Raw genomic sequence first — 21205 nt, 5'->3', positions numbered from 1 at the left:
ATCCCCTGTACCTAGGAAGCTGAAAAGTTCTGTCCTTAAACTGAATTTAGTGTCTGATCAGTGCTCAGGAATGGAGGTAACTACGGGCTCAACTACACTAACGCTGTAAGGCAACTTCATTTATGTAAATTTTGTAACTGAACTCTATGTAACTTAGGTTGACTCACAGCGGTGTCCACTTCTGCCTCTTGGGCAGATGGAGTACAGACGTCAACAGGAAAGCACACTCCCATCAACTTATTTTCACCAGACCCGCTAAATCAACACAGCTGCATCAATGACAGCAGTGTCGATTTAGCCAGTAGTGTACACATGGCCTAAATATTGGGCTGTACCTTTATTCTCAGAGTCTCTCAGTCTGTGAAAGTCCAGATCATCAGGAAGATATTCCTCAAAACTAATGAAGGGACCCTACAGAAATATGTTATAACAAACAACAGTGGGTAATTAACAATAGATGCCTATGATCCACTTATGTTCTGCAATTGATACATAGTTGTTATTGCACATATTTTCTGAAATGAATGAAATAATGACCCACTGAAAGTTGTTTTAGCTCACTGAAAACTGCCTGTTGCCACAGCTGTCAGTAATAATGACTGCATTAAAAATTACTTTATAGTTTATCACAGGGGTTCTCAAACTGGGGGTAGGGACCCCTCAGGGGGTCGCGAGATTACCACCTGGGGGGTCACGAGCTGTCAGCCTCTACCCCAAACCCCGCTTCATCTTCAGCATTTATAATGGTGTTAAATATATTTAAAAGTGTTTTTAATTTATAAAAGGGTGGTCGCACTCAGAGGCTTGCTATCTGAAAGGGGTCATCAGTACAAAAGTTTGAGGACCACTGGTTTACAAGGTAAACTGAGATACCACAAAAGAAATTCCTTAAGTAATGAGGTAAACAGAGATATCAAAAACAGTATACATTGTGGGAAAGTAATTTTTCCCTCCAAAAGGGAAATGTTATGGGGTCTCACATCCTATAGAAGGAAAGAGGTTTTGGGAGTCAGAGTGAGAATGAACACTGCTAGCATTCCACCAGTTACAGATGAAGGAAATGGGGTCAGCTTTTTACTCTTCACAAAAAGTTGTGAGGTATACTTTCTTTATGTATTCTGTATAGTGCTGTATTAACCTTTGACTGATAATCTTTGATTACATAATTCCATTTGAGCTTGTTACTTTGACTTCTCACATTGTTATTATTGTTACTAAATTCAAACACATAACACCACCAGACACTAAGGGGTGGGGAGGGGTTCAGTCAAGTCAATCACTTGTTCTCCCAGTGGCCAGTGCAGATAAAGGCTAAAAGGGCCAGCTCCCAGAGGTAAATGAGATTAACTGTGATACGTGGACAAATTATTAAACAAACAATTTGTATGCACCTAGAGGATAACAGTGTGATAAGCAATAAGCAACACGGATTTGTCAAGAACAAATCATGCCAAACCAACCTATTTTCCTTCTTTGAGTGAAAACTGGCTACTCTGCTAGGAGCAGAGACGATGAAGCCCATGTGACTCGCTGCCCTGAACACAGCATGGTCACACGGAAAAGCTGAGCCAATGAAATGAGATACAAGGAGGAAAGAAGCCACAGATGCCATTAACAATCCTTTCGGACATCTGCTGTGACATAAGTTACAGCTGCAATATCTTTATTGACAGGACAGCGTACAAGCACATCAGAGCAATCATCCCATCAAGGATGCAACATAGGGACGCAGTTAGAACAGCACATGGTCCAGCAGGGCTGGGCGCACTGGGAGACACCACTGTCCTGTTGTGCCATTCAATGGGAGCAGCTGTCATGGGGACTAGTCCTCCCCACCAGCACACGAGGTCCACTGGCAACCACCTCGCCTGCCAGTCACATTGCCCTTTTTAGTGTATCAGCTAGTATAGTGATAGGGCCACGACAGTATCTAGCAAGACAGGAAGGCAAAAGTTAAGAGCTCCTACTGAATGCTCTGTTTCCCAAGGCCTTTGGGCTCCAGACGCGTTGCCTATGTGTTCCTGTGTTGGGCGCTCTTCCTGTAAGTCAATCAATTCTATAATAGGGACTGTTCCCTGTTTCAGTTAGTTGGTCCAGTTACTCTCACACTAATGTACTCGTCTCTTGCTTTTTTATGGGCTGATGCCATTCATTAAGCCCTGTGTCACTTTTTCAGTCACGCTCACCAGTTTTATTTTAGCTACTGCAATCTGTACCCTTGATGAGCAGAACTGTGAGATAACATGAAAAGTGCTTCATGAAACAAAATTAGTACTTTTGACCTTCACACTCTTATAACTACACTGATCAAAACCCTTTTACTTTGTTACTCATACTTGCAAAACATAGGATTTTCAGTTCTTTGTGTTGTCCTAATAAACTACAGGGAGGCATAATTTTTTTCTTAACTTATGGAGGCTCACTATGACAAAGTTTGAGAAACCCTGGGTTAGACAAACACCTTTCAGGGACGGTCCAGATATACTTAGTCCTGCCTCTAGGCAGGAGGGGCTGGATTAGATGACCTCCTGAGGAAGCTTCCAGCATTACATTTCTAAGATTAATATGGAATCAAGTTTGTGAAAGAAGAATAGTAGATATAAATTGGTGAATTTTAATTAGCTTTTTCAGCGTAATGTACAGGATGTGTTAGTACATACATATGAAAGAGAGTAAGAGTAGATAGCCATCTAAAATGCGAGCTTACTATTTGCACCCTCAAATTAAATCTGATGGAAATGTTATCACCATTTTACGCAGTGTCGGTCCCAGGATACTAGAGAGACAAGGTGGGTGAGGTAATATCTTTTATTAGACCAACTGTTGATGAGAGAGAATTTGGTCCAATAAAAGATCTCTCACTTAGCTTGCATCACTATCTTAAGTATTCCTAAGGCAGCAATCACCTTGGTATCTAAGACATCATACAGGAAAGATCATTTCCCAAATTTAAGTCTATTTGAAACATAAGGGAACTGAGAAAAAAGTCTGTATGGTATTTTTCCAATTGATCACTTGGGTAGCATTGTTCTCTCATAAGAACATAAGAATGGCTATATTGGGTCAGACCAAAGGTCCATCTAGCCCAGTACCCTGTCTTCGGACACTGGCCAATGCCAGGTGCCCCAGAGGGAATGAACAGAACAGGTAATCATCAAGTGACCCATACCCTGTCGCCCATTCCCAGCTTCTGGCAAACAGAGACTAGGGACACCATCCCTGCCCATCCTGGCTAATAGCCATTGATGAACTTATCCTCCATGAACTTATCTAGTTCTTTTTTGAACCCTGTTATAATCTTGGCCTTCACAATATCCGCTGGCAAGGAGTTCCACAGGTTGACTGTGCATTGTGTGAAAAAAATACTTCCTTTTGTTTATTTTAAACCCGCTGTCTATTCATTTCATTTGGTGACCTCTAGTTCTTGTGTTATGAGAAGGAGTAAATAACACTTCCTTATTTAGCACTGTGCATTACTTTCCATTTATCAACATTAAATTCATCTGCCATTTTATTGACCAGTCACCCAGTTTTGAGAGATCCTCTTTTAGCTCTTCACAATCTGCCTGGGACATAACTATCTTGAGCAATTTTGTATCAACAAATCTCTCATCAACAACTAAAGGTTGTTTTATTTACTCTTAGTAAATAAAAAAATACTGTGTTTCAATGTATAGGTCACATTAGTAGCTTTAATAAGAAGATGCATTTCCCAACTGCATTCAAATTCCCCAGGAACACTTTGATTGCATATTTTTGGAACCCAGAAAAACTAGACCAATTTTTTATATTGTGAATTGCCAACTGAAAATCTGAAGCTATAAAAGCATAGCCTATCTCATAAAAACTAAAAAGCACTTTAACATCTCACATAATACCAAAGCAACAAAATCTGATAAAAGTTCAATGCAAATTAATTAAAAAAGTTAAATAAGGAGAGAAAGCATAAGTGCAAACTTTGACTTCTAATTCACAGCATCTAACTATTTGGAGTCAGCAGAGACAAGATCAATAAATCAAGGAACAAAGGGTGTTTTACTTAATGAGAAACATTTATTCACACGTGTTCTGAAAATGATAAATTTCTACTATTTTTCACTTTAAAATGTAATATAGTATGATAAATGACTTGGCTAGGTGCTGGGAAATCAATATTATGAAGCACAAAAGCTAAACAACAACTTTGGTGATCACCAAAACCATTAGCATAGAATAAATACAGAGAGAGATGATGAGCACATGAAAATAATAAAGTGCATTTATGAACATGCAGTCAACACATGTATGTAAAAATAAAGGGACAATAAGAACCTTTCGGCAGGGGCTGCAGAAAAAAAGCTGCCTACAAAGATAGATTTAAATATGTATATTATTTTTAGCCCTTTTTCAGCAAAGCACTTATGCATCAGCTTAGTTACTTCAGCATGTGCTGAAGTCCATCCCTATTCAGCAATCACTTGATTACACACTTAGCTTCCATTAACTTTACATGCTGATACGTATGTTGAATACGGATGGACTAAAGCCAATGAATATAGTTAAGCATATATTGAAGTCCTTTGCTGAACTGGAACTATCCAGCACTTGCTACTATGCAGAGAAAGTATGCATAAGTACATAATTGGACTCCATAGAAGCATTAAATTCAAATCAAGTTAGCACTATTTAAAAAAAAGTGCTTGGGTTTTTTTTTTAGGGTAAAATATTTGCCATGTGCAGTTAACACACTGGCAACAGAATGACACTTAAGGAATAAGAAAGTCTTATTTTAGGTTAAGGAAAATGGTCATTACCTAAAACAAAAAATAATGAATGTGTGAGTTTCTCAATATTACATTGTTAAACACAGTAATCACCTCGAGATCAGAATAGAACTAACTTTAGACCCTAATGAGTGTTGGGAAAGTGGCATGGTACCTAGGATTTAGAGCAGGTGACTTGTAGTTGGCTGGGTTCCTAGCTTTGCCTCAGACTCACTTCATGACAATGGGTAAATCATTTCAAAGAACTTTAATTTACTCATCTACAAACCTCGGGCAGGGTAGGCATAAATAACATGTGGAAAACGCTTTCTGAGATTCTTGAACGAAAGAACAAGCGGAAACAACCCCCACCCCACCCCCCAAAAAAACACAATAAAATACGTATAAAAGAAGAACTGAAATATGTTTCCATATTAAAAATACATAATCCAGTCATAGTGTTATTTATTTTTAAGGAGTGGTGAGGGGAGGTTGTTTATAAAACTTAAAAGCCTTATGGTTACATAGGATAGACAACAACAGATCTTTTTACCATACAATGAGCCATCAGACTAAATAAGTTGTGGATCCCCTTGGAGAGATTTGTAGAATTTTTCTTGGTTCTGTGGAATTTTTGTAAAACAGTGTAGACGTTTTGTTGAGCATTTACAGAGTCCCCAAAGTAAACACCCCCACAATTGGATTAGAAGCATTTACACAATCCCCAAAGTATATACCCACACAATTTGATATTTACCATATTTTTCAGTTAGCACCAGGTATGAACTTACTTAGTGCAACTGAAAAAAAGAGAATAAAATTATCCCCATTGTGTTACACATCATTTTTAAACAACACAGTATTCAGTACATCAGCCTAGCAATAAAATTGCATGATTTGACTCTGCAAATGTATAAAAGATGTATGTACAAAATTAAACCTGAATCACAAAAAGTTAAATCTGTGGTTTATTTCACTCCTGAACATGTTTGCATCTCATAGTATGAGAGGGATGTATTCTAGAAAATAAATACAAGTAAGGAAATTCTAAAAGTAAATTATAAACTTTAAACCTGCAATCTTTATTGAAGTTTAGAAAGTATTGATGAAGTTACCACATCGGTCAAGTAAGTTAATATTATCAAATGCATAGAGGTATGTTGTATGACTGATAAAGATAAAGATTAGATTTTTAATAATAGGAGATTACAACTACAGGAAATTATCTTTTAGGTTGTATTAACTGTTAATTTTAAACGACTGTTCTAGAACTAGGTAACTGTGAAGAAAAGATATCTTTAAAGTAGGGTGGTTGTTTAATCGCAGTTAACTCACGCGATTAATTTAAAAAAATAATCACAATTAAAAAATTAATTGCAGTTTTAATCACACTGTTAAGCAATAGCATACCAATTGAAATGTATTAAATAGTTTTGGATGTTTTTCTACATTTTCAAATATATTGATTTCATTTACAACACAGAACACAAAGTGCACAGTGATCACTTTACAGTGCAAATATTTGTAATAAAAATAATAATATAAACAAAAGAAATAGTATTTTTCAATTCACCTCATACAAGTAGCATAGTGCAATTGCTTTATCGTGAAAGTGAAACTTACAAATGTAGATTTTTTTTTGTTACATAACTTCACTCAAAAACAAAAAAAAAATGTAAAACTTTAGAGCCTACCTGTCCACTCAGTCCTACTTCTTGTTCAGCCAATTGCTAAGACAAACAAGTTTGTTTACATTTACGGGAGATAATGCTGCCCACTTCTTATTTACAATGTCACCTGAAAGTAACAGGTGTTCACATGGCACTTTTGTAGCTGATATTGCAAGGTATTTATGTGCCAGATATGCTAAACATTCGTATGCCCCTTCGTGCTTCAGCCACCATTCCAGAGACATGCTTCCATGATGATGATGCTCATTAAAAAAATGTGTTAATTAAATTTTTGACTGAACTCCTTGGGGGAGAATTGTATGTCTCCTGCTGTGTTTTACCCACATTCTGCCATATATTTCATATTAAAGCAGTCTTGGAGGATGACCCAGCACATGTTGTTCATGTTAAGAACACTTTCACTGCAAATTTGACAAAATGTAAAGAAGATACCATTGTGAAATTTCTAAAGATAGCTATAGCATTTGACCCAAGGTTTAAGAATCTGAAGTGCCTTCCAAAATCTGAGAGGGATGAGGTGTGGAGCATGCTTTCAGAAGTCTTAAGAGCGCAACACTCCGATGCGGAAACTACAGAATCCGAACCACCAAAAAAGAAAATCAACCTTCTGCTGAAAGAAAAGGAGTACTTGTGGCACCTTAGAGACTAACCAATTTATCAGAGCATAAGCTTTCGTGAGCTACAGCTCACTTCATTGGATACATACTGTGGAAAGTGTAGATCTTTTTATACACACAAAGCATGAAAAAATACCTGGTCCAGTCCACACAAGACATTCAACTTCCCGGACACTACAGTGCTAATAAACGATGGTCACATAAACACCACCCTATACAGGAAACCTACTGACCGCTATTCCTACCTACATGCCTCCAGCTTTCACCCTGACCACACCACACGATCCATTGTCCACAGCCAAGCTCTGCGATACAACCGCATTTGCTCCAACCCCTCAGACAGAGACAAACACCTACAAGATCTCTATCAAGCATTCTTACAACTACAATACCCATCTGCGGAAGTGAAGAAACAGATTGATAGAGCCAGAAGACTTCCCAGAAGTCACTTACTACAGGACAGGCCTAACAAAGAAAATAACAGAACGCCACTAGCCATCACCTTCAGCCCCCAACTAAAACCCCTCCAACGCATTATTAAGGATCTACAACCTATCCTGAAGGACGATCCCTCACTCTCACAGAGCTTGGGAGACAGGCCAGTCCTTGCCTACAGACAGCCCCCCAACCTGAAGCTAACACTCACCAGCAAACACATACCACACAACAGAACCACTAACCCAGGAACCTATCCTTGCAACAAAGCCTGTTGCCAACTGTGCCCACATATCTATTCAGGGGACACCATCACAGGGCCTAATAACATCAGCCACACTATCAGAAGCTCGTTCACCTGCACATCCACCAATGTGATATATGCCATCATGGGCCAGCAATGCCCCTCTGCCATGTACATTGGTCAAACTGGACAGTCTCTACGTAAAAGAGTAAATGGACACAAATCAGATGTCAAGAATTATAACATTCATAAACCAGTCGGAGAACACCTCAATCTCCCTGGTCACACGATTACAGACATGAAAGTCGCTATTTTACAACACAAAAACTTCAAATCCAGACTCCAGCGAGAAACTGCTGAATTGGAATTCATTTGCAAATTGGATACAATTAACTTAGGCTTGAATAGAGACTGGGAGTGGCTAAGTCATTATGCAAGGTAACCTATTTCCCCTTGTTTTTTCCTACCCCCCACCCCCAGACGTTCTTGTTAAACCCTGGATTTGTGCTGGAAATGGCCCACCTTGATTATCATACACATTGTAAGGAGAGTGATCACTTTAGATAAGCTATTACCAACAGGAGAGTGGGTTTGGGGGCAGGGGGGAAGAAAACCTGGATTTGTGCTGGAAATGGCCCAACTTGATTATCATACACATTGTAAGGAGTGCAATCACTTTAGATAAGCTATTACCAGCAGCAGAGTGGGGTGGGGGGAGGTATTTTTTCATGCTTTGTGTGTATAAAAAGATCTTCTACACTTTCCACAGTATGCATCTGATGAAGTGAGCTGTAGCTCATGAAAGCTTATGCTCAAATAAATTGGTTAGTTTCTAAGGTGCCACAAGTACTCCTTTTCTTTTTGCGAATACAGACTAACACGGCTGTTACTCTGAAACCTTCTGCTGGTGACATCTGACTCAGATGATGAAAGTGAACATGCGTCAGTCCACACTGCTCTGGATCGTTATCAACCAGAACCTGTCATCCGCATGAACACGTCCTCTGGAATGATGGTTGAAGCATGACGTCACATACGAATCTTTAGTGCATCTGGCATGTAAATATCTCGCGATGTGGGCTAAAATATTGCCATGAAAATGCCTATTCTCACTTTCAGGTGACACTGTAAACAAGAAGGCGGCAGCATTATATTCTGCAAATGTAAACAAACTTGCTTGTCTGAGCGATTGGCTGAACAAGTAGTAGGACTGAGTGGACCTGTAGCCTCTGAAGTTTTACATTGTTTTATTTTTGAATGCAGTTATTTTTTGTACGTAATTCTATATTTGTAAGTTCAACTTTCATGATAAAGAGATAGCATTATTACTAGGGCTGTCAAGCGATTAAAAAAATTAATCACGATTAATCGTGCTGTTAATAAGAGAATACCATTTATTTAAGTATCTTTGCATGTTTTCTACATTTTCAAATATATTGATTTCAATTACAACATGGAATACAAAGTGTACAGTGCTCACTTTACTTTTATTACAAATATTTGCACTGTAAAAATGATAAACAAAAGAAATAGTATTTTTCAAGTCACCTCATATAAGTACTTTAGTTCAATCTCTTTATCATGAAAGTGCAACTTACAAATGTAGAATTATGTACAAAAAAATCCTGCATTCAAAAATAAAACAATGTCAAATGTTAGAGCCTACAAGTCCACTCAGTTCTACTTCTTGTTCAGCCAATCACTCAGAGGACGTACATCCATGCTGATGACAGGTTCTGATCGATAACAATCCAAAGCAGTGCGGAACAATGCATGTTCATTTTCATCATCTAAGTCAGATGCCACCAGCAGAAGGTTGATTTTTCTTTTTTGGTGATTTGGGTTCTATAGTTTCTGCATCAGAATGTTGCTCTTTTAAGACTTCTGAAAACATGCTCCACTTCTCATCCCCTCTCAGATTTTGGAAGGTACTTCAGATTCTTAAACCTTGGGTCAAACGCTGTAGCTATCTTTAGAAATTTCACATTGGTGTCTTCTTTACATTTTGTCAAATTTGCAGTGAAAGTGTTCTTAAAACGAACAACATGTGCTGGGTCATCCTCCGAGACTGCTTTAACATGAAATATATGGCAGAATGTGGGTAAAACACAGCAGGGGACATACAATTCTCCTCGAAGGAGTTCAGTCACAAATTTAATTAAGGCATTTTTTTAATGAGCATCATCAGCATGGAAGCATGTCCTCTGGAACGATGGCAGAAGCATGAAAAGGCGTATGAATCTTTAGCGCATCTGGCACATAAATATCTTGCGACGCCAGCTACAGCAGTGCCATGCAAACACCTGTTTTCACTTTCAGGTGACATTGTAAATAAGAAGTGGGCAGCATTATCTCCCGTAAATGTAAACATCTTTTTCTCTTAGTGATTGGCTGAACAAGAAATAGGACGGAGTGGACTTGTAAGTTGCACTTTCATGATAAAGAGATTACACTACAGTACTTGTATGAGGTGACTTGAAAAATATGATTTTATTTTTACAGTGCAAAATTTGTATTAAAAAATAATATAAAGTGAGTACTGTACACTTTGTATTCTGTGTTGTAAGTGAAAACAATATATTTGAAAATGTAGAAAAACATCCAAAAATATGTATTAAATTTCATTAATAGTGCAATTAATCACAATTAATTTTTTTGAGTTAATTGCATGAGTTAACTGCAATTGACAGCCCTAATCATCACTTGTATGAGGTGAATTGAAAAATACTATTTCTTTTGCTTTTTACAGCACAAATAGTTGTAATCAAAAATAAATAAAGTGAGCAGTGTACACTTCATATTGTGTGTGAAAATTACCACTCCATGCATCTGAAGAAGTGGGGCTTTTACCCACGAAAGCTTATGCTCAAATAAATCTGTTAGTCTTTAAGGAGCCACCGGACTCCTTGTTGTTTTTGTGGATACAGACTAACACGGCTACCCCCTGATACTTGACACCAAGTACTGATCTGGTCTCTGAGAATGTGTGTAGCTAGGGCCTGACTTCCACTGGTACCTTCCAGCTTGTCTCCTGGACAATCAGAGAATCCAGTATCGAGAGGCAGAGTAGGTCCCGTGCTTCTGCATGGGTTTCTGGCACCAGTGATATCAAGAGATTTTCCTGGTGCTGTTCTTGATGCACCAAAGGAGCCGACACTGCAGTATCAATAGCACAGGCACTGGTGCTGGAGCAGATGACCCCTTGATGAAAATAGGTCACTGCTGGGGAATCTCTCTTTCCAGAGGACACTCTACCTTGTCCACCAGATTGCTTACTGTTGTTTACTGTTTTGGGTCTGATCTTTTGTGCTTCTTTCTCAGCACTGGAGAAGGGAACTGGTGATGAGTTTCAGAAGCAACGGCTGGAGGCCTGCTCCTCACCAATATTGAAATACTTGGTGCCAGCCCTGAGTGAGAAGGGTCAGAAGATGGACAAAAGGCAGACTGCATGAGGATGTGACGCAGTTTCACCTCTCTGTCCTTGTTTGTCGGGGGTTTAAAGTTCTTGCAAATCTGGCAGTGGTCTAGAATGTGACCCTCACCAATGCATTTAAGGAAGGTGGAATACAAGTCACTCACCAGCACAGATTTGTTGCAAGCCAGCACAAGGCATAAAACCCAGAGACAGAAGCATACTCTGGCACTGTGAATAAGAGGGAACCCCGGCTCCAAGAAAAACAACAAAGAAGAGCTACACTAATCTTAACACTAGCAAAGGCCACTAACTTACCTATTTACAGAAAGGAAGATAATTTCCCTGTAAAAACAAACTTGCAGAAGCAAGGCAATATACTCTATCGATTGTGGGTGGTAAGAAGGAACTGAGCGTGGTCTCAGGCTGCGCTGCCTTTTATACAATCATGTAGCAATCACCAGAAGAAGAACTTTAACATACAGAATTAATTTTCATAAAATAGCTGTTGGCTCAAAAAATACCTCAAATAAAAAGAAGATAATGAAACTGACTATATAGAATTGAGGTTTTAGTCTTTATCAACTAATTATAATAGCAGCAAATACAATTACTGGAAGTACTTTCCATTCAATATTGTTGATTAACTTTAGGCACCCGAAGTTTGAAAATTTTGACCTCTGACTATATTCCATATACTATGCTTGGGATGAAAGTCACTATAAATACAAAACTTTAATTTATCACCTATAAGAAACAGGTAAAAATCCACTTAGGAGAGAATGACCCAAACTTATTGTTTTCATTGGTATCCAGTAGCATGCAGAACACAGTCTAGAACAGCAAACAACAACACTAAATCCTTCACAATTTCAGTGAAGAGACACGGAAGAAGGTACCCATTATAAAAGGAAATGTTTTATTTTCAAGCTATAGCAAGGTGAAAATATATGAACTATAGACATTCACATGGACTGTTTTACCACAAAGTGAGAGGTAGGTTACAGCTGGTATCTTATAAAATATCCAGCAGTTCCACACATCTCTCCATACATCTTATTAATTACATTCAGCAGCTTTTGTCTGCGTGCTGCTGTGGATATCTTGGGTTGCAAGGATGACTGCAAGCCTTACCTTGTTGCAGGAAGGGTACTGATGTGTGTAAAGAAGACAGATGGCTCCACTTCCACATGAAGGCCCAGAGAAAGGTTCCTGTAATAGCCATCAGCATGTCCTGGTCCCCCAGAGTATTTGAAATTCAAAATGGCTTCCAGTGTCTGGAAAAATAATGGTAAATAAGTCATTAACTATGGCTCATTTCTGTGCATCATAACTGCTCAATCAAATTAGGTCATGGAAAATGTGCAGTAGTGATGAAATTTCTAAACAGAAAATTTAAAAATCAAATGAAAATTGATTTATAACGTGTCACAAAAATTCTGGTAGCTTTTGAAACAAAGTTGTCATTCATACATTACACACAAAAATCTCTTTCTTTCTTAAAGTCCATTTTACAGTAGCATCTTACTGATTAACAGATATTACAATGGTGGGTGTATCTATGGTAGTGGTTTCCAATCACCAATATATTGCTTTTATTGGTGCTAATTCAGAATTTCATGAGTGCTACTCTAGACTCCGCACTTTTTCCTTAATGAGCTGCCTCTGCTGGTTCCCATCACACCATTTCCATTTCACTGTGTGCCCTCCTACTCACAATGGAGCTTTGGTGGATCCAAATGCAAGTTGCACTGGCTGTTGCAACAGAGGTCAGAGTGGAAAACCAGCTGTTGCCAGAAAAGGTTTAGAAGCACTGGCATGTGGTATAACTTCAACCACCAACGCAAAAAAGAAAAAGAAAGCAATATCACACCAACTAGATGCCATCACTTTTCAGAGGGTTCCACTTCAAGCTCCACAAAGCATTTTACAAAATCTGCAAATATTTGGTGCTATTGCTTACTCAGAAACCACTTCAGAACAATCAGAGACCAGAAGTAACTCAAAATTTCCTAGTTATGAAGGAACTTCATGTTGTGAAGTGCTCTAACACTGTTCTATTTCAGGTCATATTGAGGGAATGGAGTAAAAATGTTTTTTTAATGTTAATAAAAAAATTCCCTGAGGATTTATGTTAGTTAGCAATTCACTGTTCTGCAATAAGTGTGTATCTAGGTACCATATTATCCCATTCACAATTCATCCAGAACAGTGCAGCTTAACTTTGCTTCCTAACATAGCCCTAAAGCAGTACTTACAATATCAACAGAAGTAGCCACTGGACACTCTGTGCAGTTACTTCTACTGCTTTTACAATAATTTCTCACTGGACGTTAATGAATCTAAGCTCACGTCACTTCCGGAGTTGATCAATAGAAAATACAAAAATAAAAAAAAAAATGCAGACCCACTAAAAAAAAACAATTTCATTCTGCTTTTCCAGATGGCTTAATTAACAAACAACTGAGCTGGAATCATCAAGTCCAGAGAGCTGACACTGCTTAAGACTAAGTCGTAACTTGAGACAGAACCTCAACATTTAATTAGGAATTCTACAATGAAAAGCATGGATCTCTATGCTTTATTTTATTGCTATAATATTAGTGACAGGTTTCAGAGTGGAAGCCGTGTTAGTCTGTATCAGCAAAAAGAACAGGAGTACTTGTGGCACCTTAGAGACTAACAAATTTATCTGAGCACAAGCTTTCGTGGGCTAAAGCCCACTTCATTAGATGCATGTAGTGGAAAATACAGTAGGAAGATACACACACACACACACACACACACACACACACACACACACAGAGAACATGAAAAAAATGGGGGTTGCCAAACCAGCTCTAAAGAGACTAATCGATTAAGGTGGGCTATTATCAGCAGGAGAAAAAAAACTTTTGTAGCGATAATCAGGATGGCCCATTTCAAACACTTGACAAGGTGTGAGTAACAGCAGGCGGAAAATTAGCATGGGGAAATAGTTTTTAGTTTGTGTAATGACTCATCCACTCCCAGTCTTTATTCAAGCCTAAGTTAATGGTGTCCAGTTTGCAAATTAATTCCAGTTCTGCAGTTTCTCATTGGAGTCTGTTTTTGAAGATTTTTTGTTGAAGAATTACCACCTTCAGGTCTGTAATTGAGTGTCCAGGGAGGTTGAAGTGTTCTCCGACTGGTTTTTGAACGTTACAGTTCTTGATGTCTGATTTGTGTCCATTTATTCTTTTGCATAGAGACTGTTCGGTTTGGCCAATGTACATGGCAGAGGGGCATTGCTGGCACATGATGGCATATATCACATTGGTAGATGTGTAGGTGAACAAGCTTCTGATCGTGTGGCTGATGTGATTAGGTCCTATGATGGTGTCCCTTGAACAGATATGTGGACAGAGTTGGAAACGGGCTTTGTTGCAAGGATAGCTTCCTGGGTTAGTGTTTTTGGTGTGTGGTTGCTGGTGAGTATTTGCTTCAGGTTGGGGAACTGTCTGTAAGCAAGGACTGGCTTGTCTCCCAAGATCTGTGAGAGTGAGGGATCGTCCTTCAGGATAGGTTGTAGATCCTTGATGATGCATTGGAGAGGTTTTAGTTGGGGGCTGAAGGTGACGGCTAATGGTGTTCTGTTACTTTCTTTGTTGGGCCTGTCCTGTAGTAGGTGACTTCTGGGTACTCTTCTGGCTCTGTCATTCTGTTTCTTCACTTCAGCAGGTGGGTACTGTAGTTGTAAGGATGCTTGATAGAGATCTTGTAGGTGTTTGTCTCTGTCTGAAGGGTTGGAGCAAATGTGGTTGTATCTTAGAGCTTGGCTGTGTACAATGGATCGTGTGGTGTGGTCTGGATGAAAGCTGGAGGCATGTAGGTAGGCATAGCGGTCAGTAAGTTTCCGGTATTGGGTAGTGTTTATGTGACCATCGCTTATTAGCATTGTAGTGTCCAAGAAGTGGATCTCTTGTGTGGACTGGTCCAGGCTGAGGTTGATGGTGGGATGGAAATTGTTGAAATCATGGTGGAATTCCTCAAGGGCTTCTTTTCCATGGGTCCAGATGATGAAGACGTCATCCATGTAGCACAAGTAGAATAGGGGCATTAGGGGACGAGAGCTGAGGAAGCGTTGTTCTAAGTCAGCCATAAAAATGTTGGCATCCTGTGGGGCCATGCGGGTACCCATAGCAGTGGCGCTGATTTGAAGGTATACTTTGTCCCCAAATGTGAAATAGTTGTGAGTGAGGACAAAGTCACAAAGTTCAGCTACCAGGTTTGCCGTGACTTTATCGGAGATACTGTTCCTGACAGCTTGTAGTCTATCTTTGTGTGGAATGTTGGTGTAGAGGGCTTCTACATCCATAGTGGCCAGAATGGTGTTTTCTGGAAGATCACCAATGGACTGTAGTTTCCTTAGGAAGTCAGTGGTGTCTTGAAGATAGCTAGGAGTGCTGGTCACGCAGGGCCTGAAGAGAGAGTCTACAGAGCCAGTCAATCCTGCTGTCAGGGTGCCAATGCCTGAGATGATGGGGCGTCCAGGATTTCCAGGTTTATGGATCTTGGGTAGCTGATAGAATACCCCTGGTTGGGGTTCTAGGGGTGTGTCTGTACAGATTTGTTCTTGTGCTTTTTCAGGGAGTTTCTTGAGCAGATGGTATTGTTTCTTTTGGTAACTCTCAGTGGGATCAGAGGGTAATGGCCTGTAGAATGTGGTGTTAGAGGTCTGCCTAGCAGTCTCTCGTTCATATTCCGACCTATTCATGACAACGACAGCACCTCCTTTGTCAGCCTTTTTGATTATGATGTCAGAGATGTTCCTGAGGCTGTGAATGGCATTGTGTTCTGCACAGCTGAGGTTATGGGGCAAGTGATGCTGCTTTTCCACAATTTCCACAATATCACTTGCCCCATAACCTCAGCTGTGCAGAACACAATGCCATCCATAGCCTCAGGAACAACTCTGACATCATAATCAAATTACTCTCAAATTAGAAAATTCCTCACTCTCAAATTAGAAAATTCCAGCATGAACATTGCCCATGCACCCCTAACTCAGCCCCTTGTGCAAATGCATGATGATACAGACTTTAATTACATGCAGAAGTAACTGTGAAATGTTTGGTGTAACTTGCTCAGTTTCACATAAGAACTCTAGTTCAGAGGCAAAGATAGAATCCAAGTCTCCAGGTGAGTGACAGTCAACTTCCCTAGCCATGAGACCAGCCTTTCACTTCCTGCAGTCCACTACCTAATTCACTACAAAACTTCCAACTTCTGCAACAAATGACGCAGAAGTTCTACAGGTAACAGACTCCTTCCCTATACATCCCTATTGATCCATTCTGTGCATGGAATAAACAAGACATCCTGTGTAAAAAATAATATGCAATCATGTAACTGAAGACTTTATATTGCCTAATTTTTTATGATTGTTTATTCGTGAGAACAACCTTAACATTAAAAACTTTGTGTGAGTGAATTACCTTAGTTTTTAATCAAAAATATCTTTTCATACATATGCTATTTAAATAATAAAGCACTTACACAATCCTTTTCTTCACTGTATATTTAATTGCTACTGTTATCTGTGAAGCTCTATGTTTCACCACTCAGTGCCATGTTGACCAACTTACTGGAAATAATTAAACTAAACTGTATTCAAACAAAACATGTTTTTTTTTATCTTGCAACTTTTAAATTACTTCTTTTTTAATTGTGTAATAGAAAACTGAGTAGGGACTCAGATTTATAATTTCCTACTTTTTGAAAAAGGTAAATATTCAGAAAGCCATAGATTTGTAAGTATATAAAAATATACACTACAAGGAGCTTTAATTTTATATCTTATTTTCATGTAACCCTTTTTGAGGAAAGTAACAATTACCCTTTGAAAAGAAACAGTGTAACTTACACAGCACAAACCCCAAGGAGCACAGCAGGAGCTCCTTAAAACTCATTACATTTATTCCTGTGACCCTTCATTATAACTTTATGATAGTCTGATGTAAACCAGTTTTCAAAGGCAGCCATTGCCATGACTACCAGGTAAGCAATCAGTGCTCTCCCAAGTATGCAAACAAAATGGAGGGCGTGAGAGACGAGTGGCTGATTATTTTTGATGTCACAATGTTACTGCTCAGGGAGCAGCAGGGGCCTTTAAATGTACAGTGCTGTGTGAAAAGAAATCAGGCTTTTCCAGTGTTCCAGTTTTCCCAAATTTCCTTTAAACCCAACAACACAGAAACACTCAAACTCATATGAATTTATTCCACATGCACATTAATTAGTGGCTGAAATTTGGTACAAGTTCCCTGTAGCATGTTTCAGATTTAAAATGTGAGACACGGACCCTGTAAAACAGAAAATTCCGATGCAAAGTTAAGTATGGTCTTACTACTGCAAGAGCATAATAAGCACTGTCAGCTATTTACAACAGTTAGCCATGCAGAAACAACAACTAAATGAGACTGAGGTGCAGATTCTATTCATCTTGAGCATCAACAGAATCACTTCCCAAGTGTCTATAAATTAAATCATTCCAAGCCTACAGTAAGCAGTGAGGTTGCACAGGTGTCACTTGAGATGATAATTTTGCCTGCAGAATCTTTACTACTGATGATGATACACAAGTGGGAAAGAAATGAACTTGAGTTGTAGAGCCCATTATTAAAGATTTATTCCTCATGTAGGTACTTAAATACTGTAATCAAGTCACCCCTTAACCTTCTCTTTGTTAAGCTAAATAGACTGAGCCCCTTGAGTCTATCACTCTAAGGCATGTTTTCCAATGCTTTAATAATTCTTGTGGCTCTTCCATGAACCATCTCTAATTTATCAAAATCCTTCTTGAATTGTCAACACCAGAACTGGACAGAGTAATCCAACAGCAGTCACAGTAGTGACAAATACAGAAGTGAAATAACCTCTTTACTCCTTCTTGAGAGACCCTGTTTATTCATCCAATTAGCCTTTTGGCCACAGAGTTACATGGGTGAGCACATGTTCAGCTGATTCTCCACAATGACCCCAAAGTCTTTAACAGAGTCACTGCTTCCAATGATACAGTCTCCCATCCTGTAAGTTTGGCCTATATTCTTTATTCTTACACGGATACATTTACATTTAGCCATATTAAAACACATATTGTTTAGTTGCACACAGTTTACCAAGCAATCCAGATCACTCTATCATTGACCTGACCTATCCTCTTCCTTATTTATCACTCCCCCAATTTGTAAGTCATCTGTAAACTTTATCAGATGTTTTCTTCCTAGTCATTAATAAAAATGTTGAATAGCATATGGCCAAGAACCGATCCCTGCAGAACTCCAGTGGAAACACACCCACTGTTCAATGATGGTTCCTCATTTATAATTACATTTGGAGACCCATCAGTTAGACAGCCTTTAATCCATTTAATGCATGCTACGTTAATTTTATTAGAGAGACAGGAGGATGAGGTAATATTTTTTATTGGACCAACTTCTGTTGGTGAGAGAGAACACCAATGGAAGCTGATCAATAAAAGATATTACCTCACCAATCTTGTCTCTCTAATATACTGGGACAGATATGACTACAACACCACATTAATTTTATATTATTCAATATTTTTAATCAAAATGTTGTGTAATATGTAATACTAAGTCAAACACCTAACAGAAGTCTAATTATATTACATCAACATTATTGCCTTTATCATTCAAACTGGTAATCTCATCAAAAAAGATATCAGGTAGTTCGACAGACTTTCCATAAACCCACGCTGACTGGCATTAATTATATTACCTTCCTTTAATTCCATATTACTCAAGACCCATATGAGCCACTCCATTATCTTGCATGGGACTGATCTTGCTATACCAGTTTAATAGAATCATAGAATCATAGAATATCAGGGTTGGAAGGGACCCCAGAAGGTCATCTAGTCCAACCCCCTGCTCGAAGCAGGACCAATTCCCAGTTAAATCATCCCAGCCAGGGCTTTGTCAAGCCTGACCTTAAAAACCTCTAAGGAAGGAGATTCTACCACCTCCCTAGGTAACGCATTCCAGTGTTTCACCACCCTCTTAGTGAAAAAGTTTTTCCTAATATCCAATCTAAACCTCCCCCATTGCAACTTGAGACCATTACTCCTCGTTCTGTCATCTGCTACCATTGAGAACAGTCTAGAGCCATCCTCTTTGGAACCCCCTTTCAGGTAGTTGAAAGCAGCTATCAAATCCCCCCTCATTCTTCTCTTCTGCAGACTAAACAATCCCAGCTCCCTCAGCCTCTCGTCCTAAGTCATGTGCTCTAGACCCCTAATCATTTTTGTTGCCCTTCGCTGGACTCTCTCCAATTTATCCACATCCTTCTTGTAGTGTGGGGCCCAAAACTGGACACAGTACTCCAGATGAGGCCTCACCAGTGTCGAATAGTGTAGGGGCTTCTTTTTTCAATGGGACATGTACACCAGCTACCACCATATTATGTGTAAATCAATTTAGAATCTTTTAATTTAGTTTTCTGTGAATTCACAGAAAGGAGCTATCAAGAAGAAATACCTTATAACATATGTATAGCTTCTATTTGGTTTTTCTTGCAGATCAAAAAAGCTACTTACCCAGATTCTGCACCTTAGGTCACAATTTTAATTATTTTATTTAATTATTTGAAATGTATTGATTAAAATAAATTCAGATACCTGAAGCTCTTCAAATTAACAATAGTAAGAGGTATTTGTACAGTTTTTTAATCCATGAAGAATTTTGCAAACATTAACTAAGCTTCATAATACCCATCTGAGTGGTGAGATAAGTTATAGTATCCCCTGTGTACAGATGGTGAAGTTACTCAGGATTTACATTGATGTACCTGACATCAGAATTTGAAATAGGGCACATATGCAATTTTCTCACGTCACAGAGGAAGTTAGTGTCAGAACCAGGTTTTGAACTTAGTCCTGTGAGCTTTATAAAATGCAACATGCACACTCAGATTTAAGTGAGAAATTACCTGGGAGTGGAAACTATTCTGTACTTTTTCACCAAAAGGAAAGAGGAGAGAAATGCTTTAGGATGACATTTTAAAATCTCATACATTTGTATCACTGTCCTGTGGCAACCATGTTAAAAATACAAGTGCCTCACATGTACTACAGGGAAGATTAGGTAACATAAGAAGTTAACTCACCTTGTGCAGTGACAATGGTTCTTCAAGATGTGTCTTTCTCTGGGTGCTCCACTGTGGGTGTGTCTGCGTCTCTGTACTGCTAATCAGAGAACTTTGGGAGCAGTCCGTCCAGCCCCCACATGCACTTCCCCTCACCTGCCACGAGGCTAGCCAGCGCACGCAGGTAATCACTCCTTAGTTTCTTCTCTACTGCAGTCAACTATTAGAACTCCAAAGTGGGGAAGGGAGGGAAGAGGGGGGTCGTGGGGCACCCATAGGAATACACATCTTGAAGAACCATCGTTACTGCACAAGGTAACTTCTTTTTTTTCTTGGAGTAGTGTCCCTATGGGTGCTCCATTGTAGGTGACTCCCAAGCAGTGCCCACCACTGGAGTCTGGGACTTTGATAGTACTGTGACACTGAATTTGGCATTTGCAGCCAAATCCCCTAGGATGGCATAGTGTTCTGAAAAGGTGTGTACAGATGCCCAGGTAGATGCTCTAAAGATTTCTTCTTTTCCTATATTTTTTTAGGCAATAGACAAAATAAAATGTAAACGAAGTAAAGAAAGGGAAAAGACTTCAAGAGAAGCTAAAATTAGCAATTCTAAGAGTTAACCATCTATGAGTTACAGCTCTAACTCCGTCTCAAGCCAAAGTAGTTGAGAAGGAACTGAGGAGGGTTGCCTGCGCACCCTGGCTACTCTCATGGCAGACAGGGAGCAGCGCATTAGCAGGCCGAACAGACTGCTACCAAAGTTCTCCAATCAGTATCGCAGGGATGCAGACACACCTATGGTGAAGCACCCATAGGGACCCTATTCAAAGAAGAGTATAAGTGATTCATTAAAGAGAGGACAACACAAAGAATGGGGATCCTCCTTGGAGGTCATAGAATAAAATTTTCTATACAATCCTATATTTCTACACTTCTAG

At 39.1% G+C, this 21205-nt stretch overlaps 1 protein-coding gene across 4 annotated transcripts in view; it reads right to left on the bottom strand.

Moving 5' to 3' along the window:
- TRAPPC9 (trafficking protein particle complex subunit 9) overlaps window positions 1-21205 on the bottom strand; it is an 806604-nt gene that overhangs the window by 485976 nt on the left and 299423 nt on the right. For all 4 annotated transcript variants that reach the window (XM_074943804.1, XM_074943805.1, XM_074943807.1 and 1 more), the window contains one exon: window positions 12276-12418. In XM_074943804.1, coding sequence (XP_074799905.1) covers window positions 12276-12418 — 143 coding nt within the window. The remainder of the gene's footprint in view (window positions 1-12275; window positions 12419-21205) is intronic.

The sequence above is a fragment of the Natator depressus genome, chromosome 2, assembly GCF_965152275.1.
Source record: "Natator depressus isolate rNatDep1 chromosome 2, rNatDep2.hap1, whole genome shotgun sequence".
Taxonomy (NCBI): Eukaryota; Metazoa; Chordata; order Testudines; family Cheloniidae; genus Natator; species Natator depressus.
The sequence above is the reverse complement of the archived record's forward strand: the minus strand, read 5'-3'. Positions and strand labels throughout refer to the sequence as shown.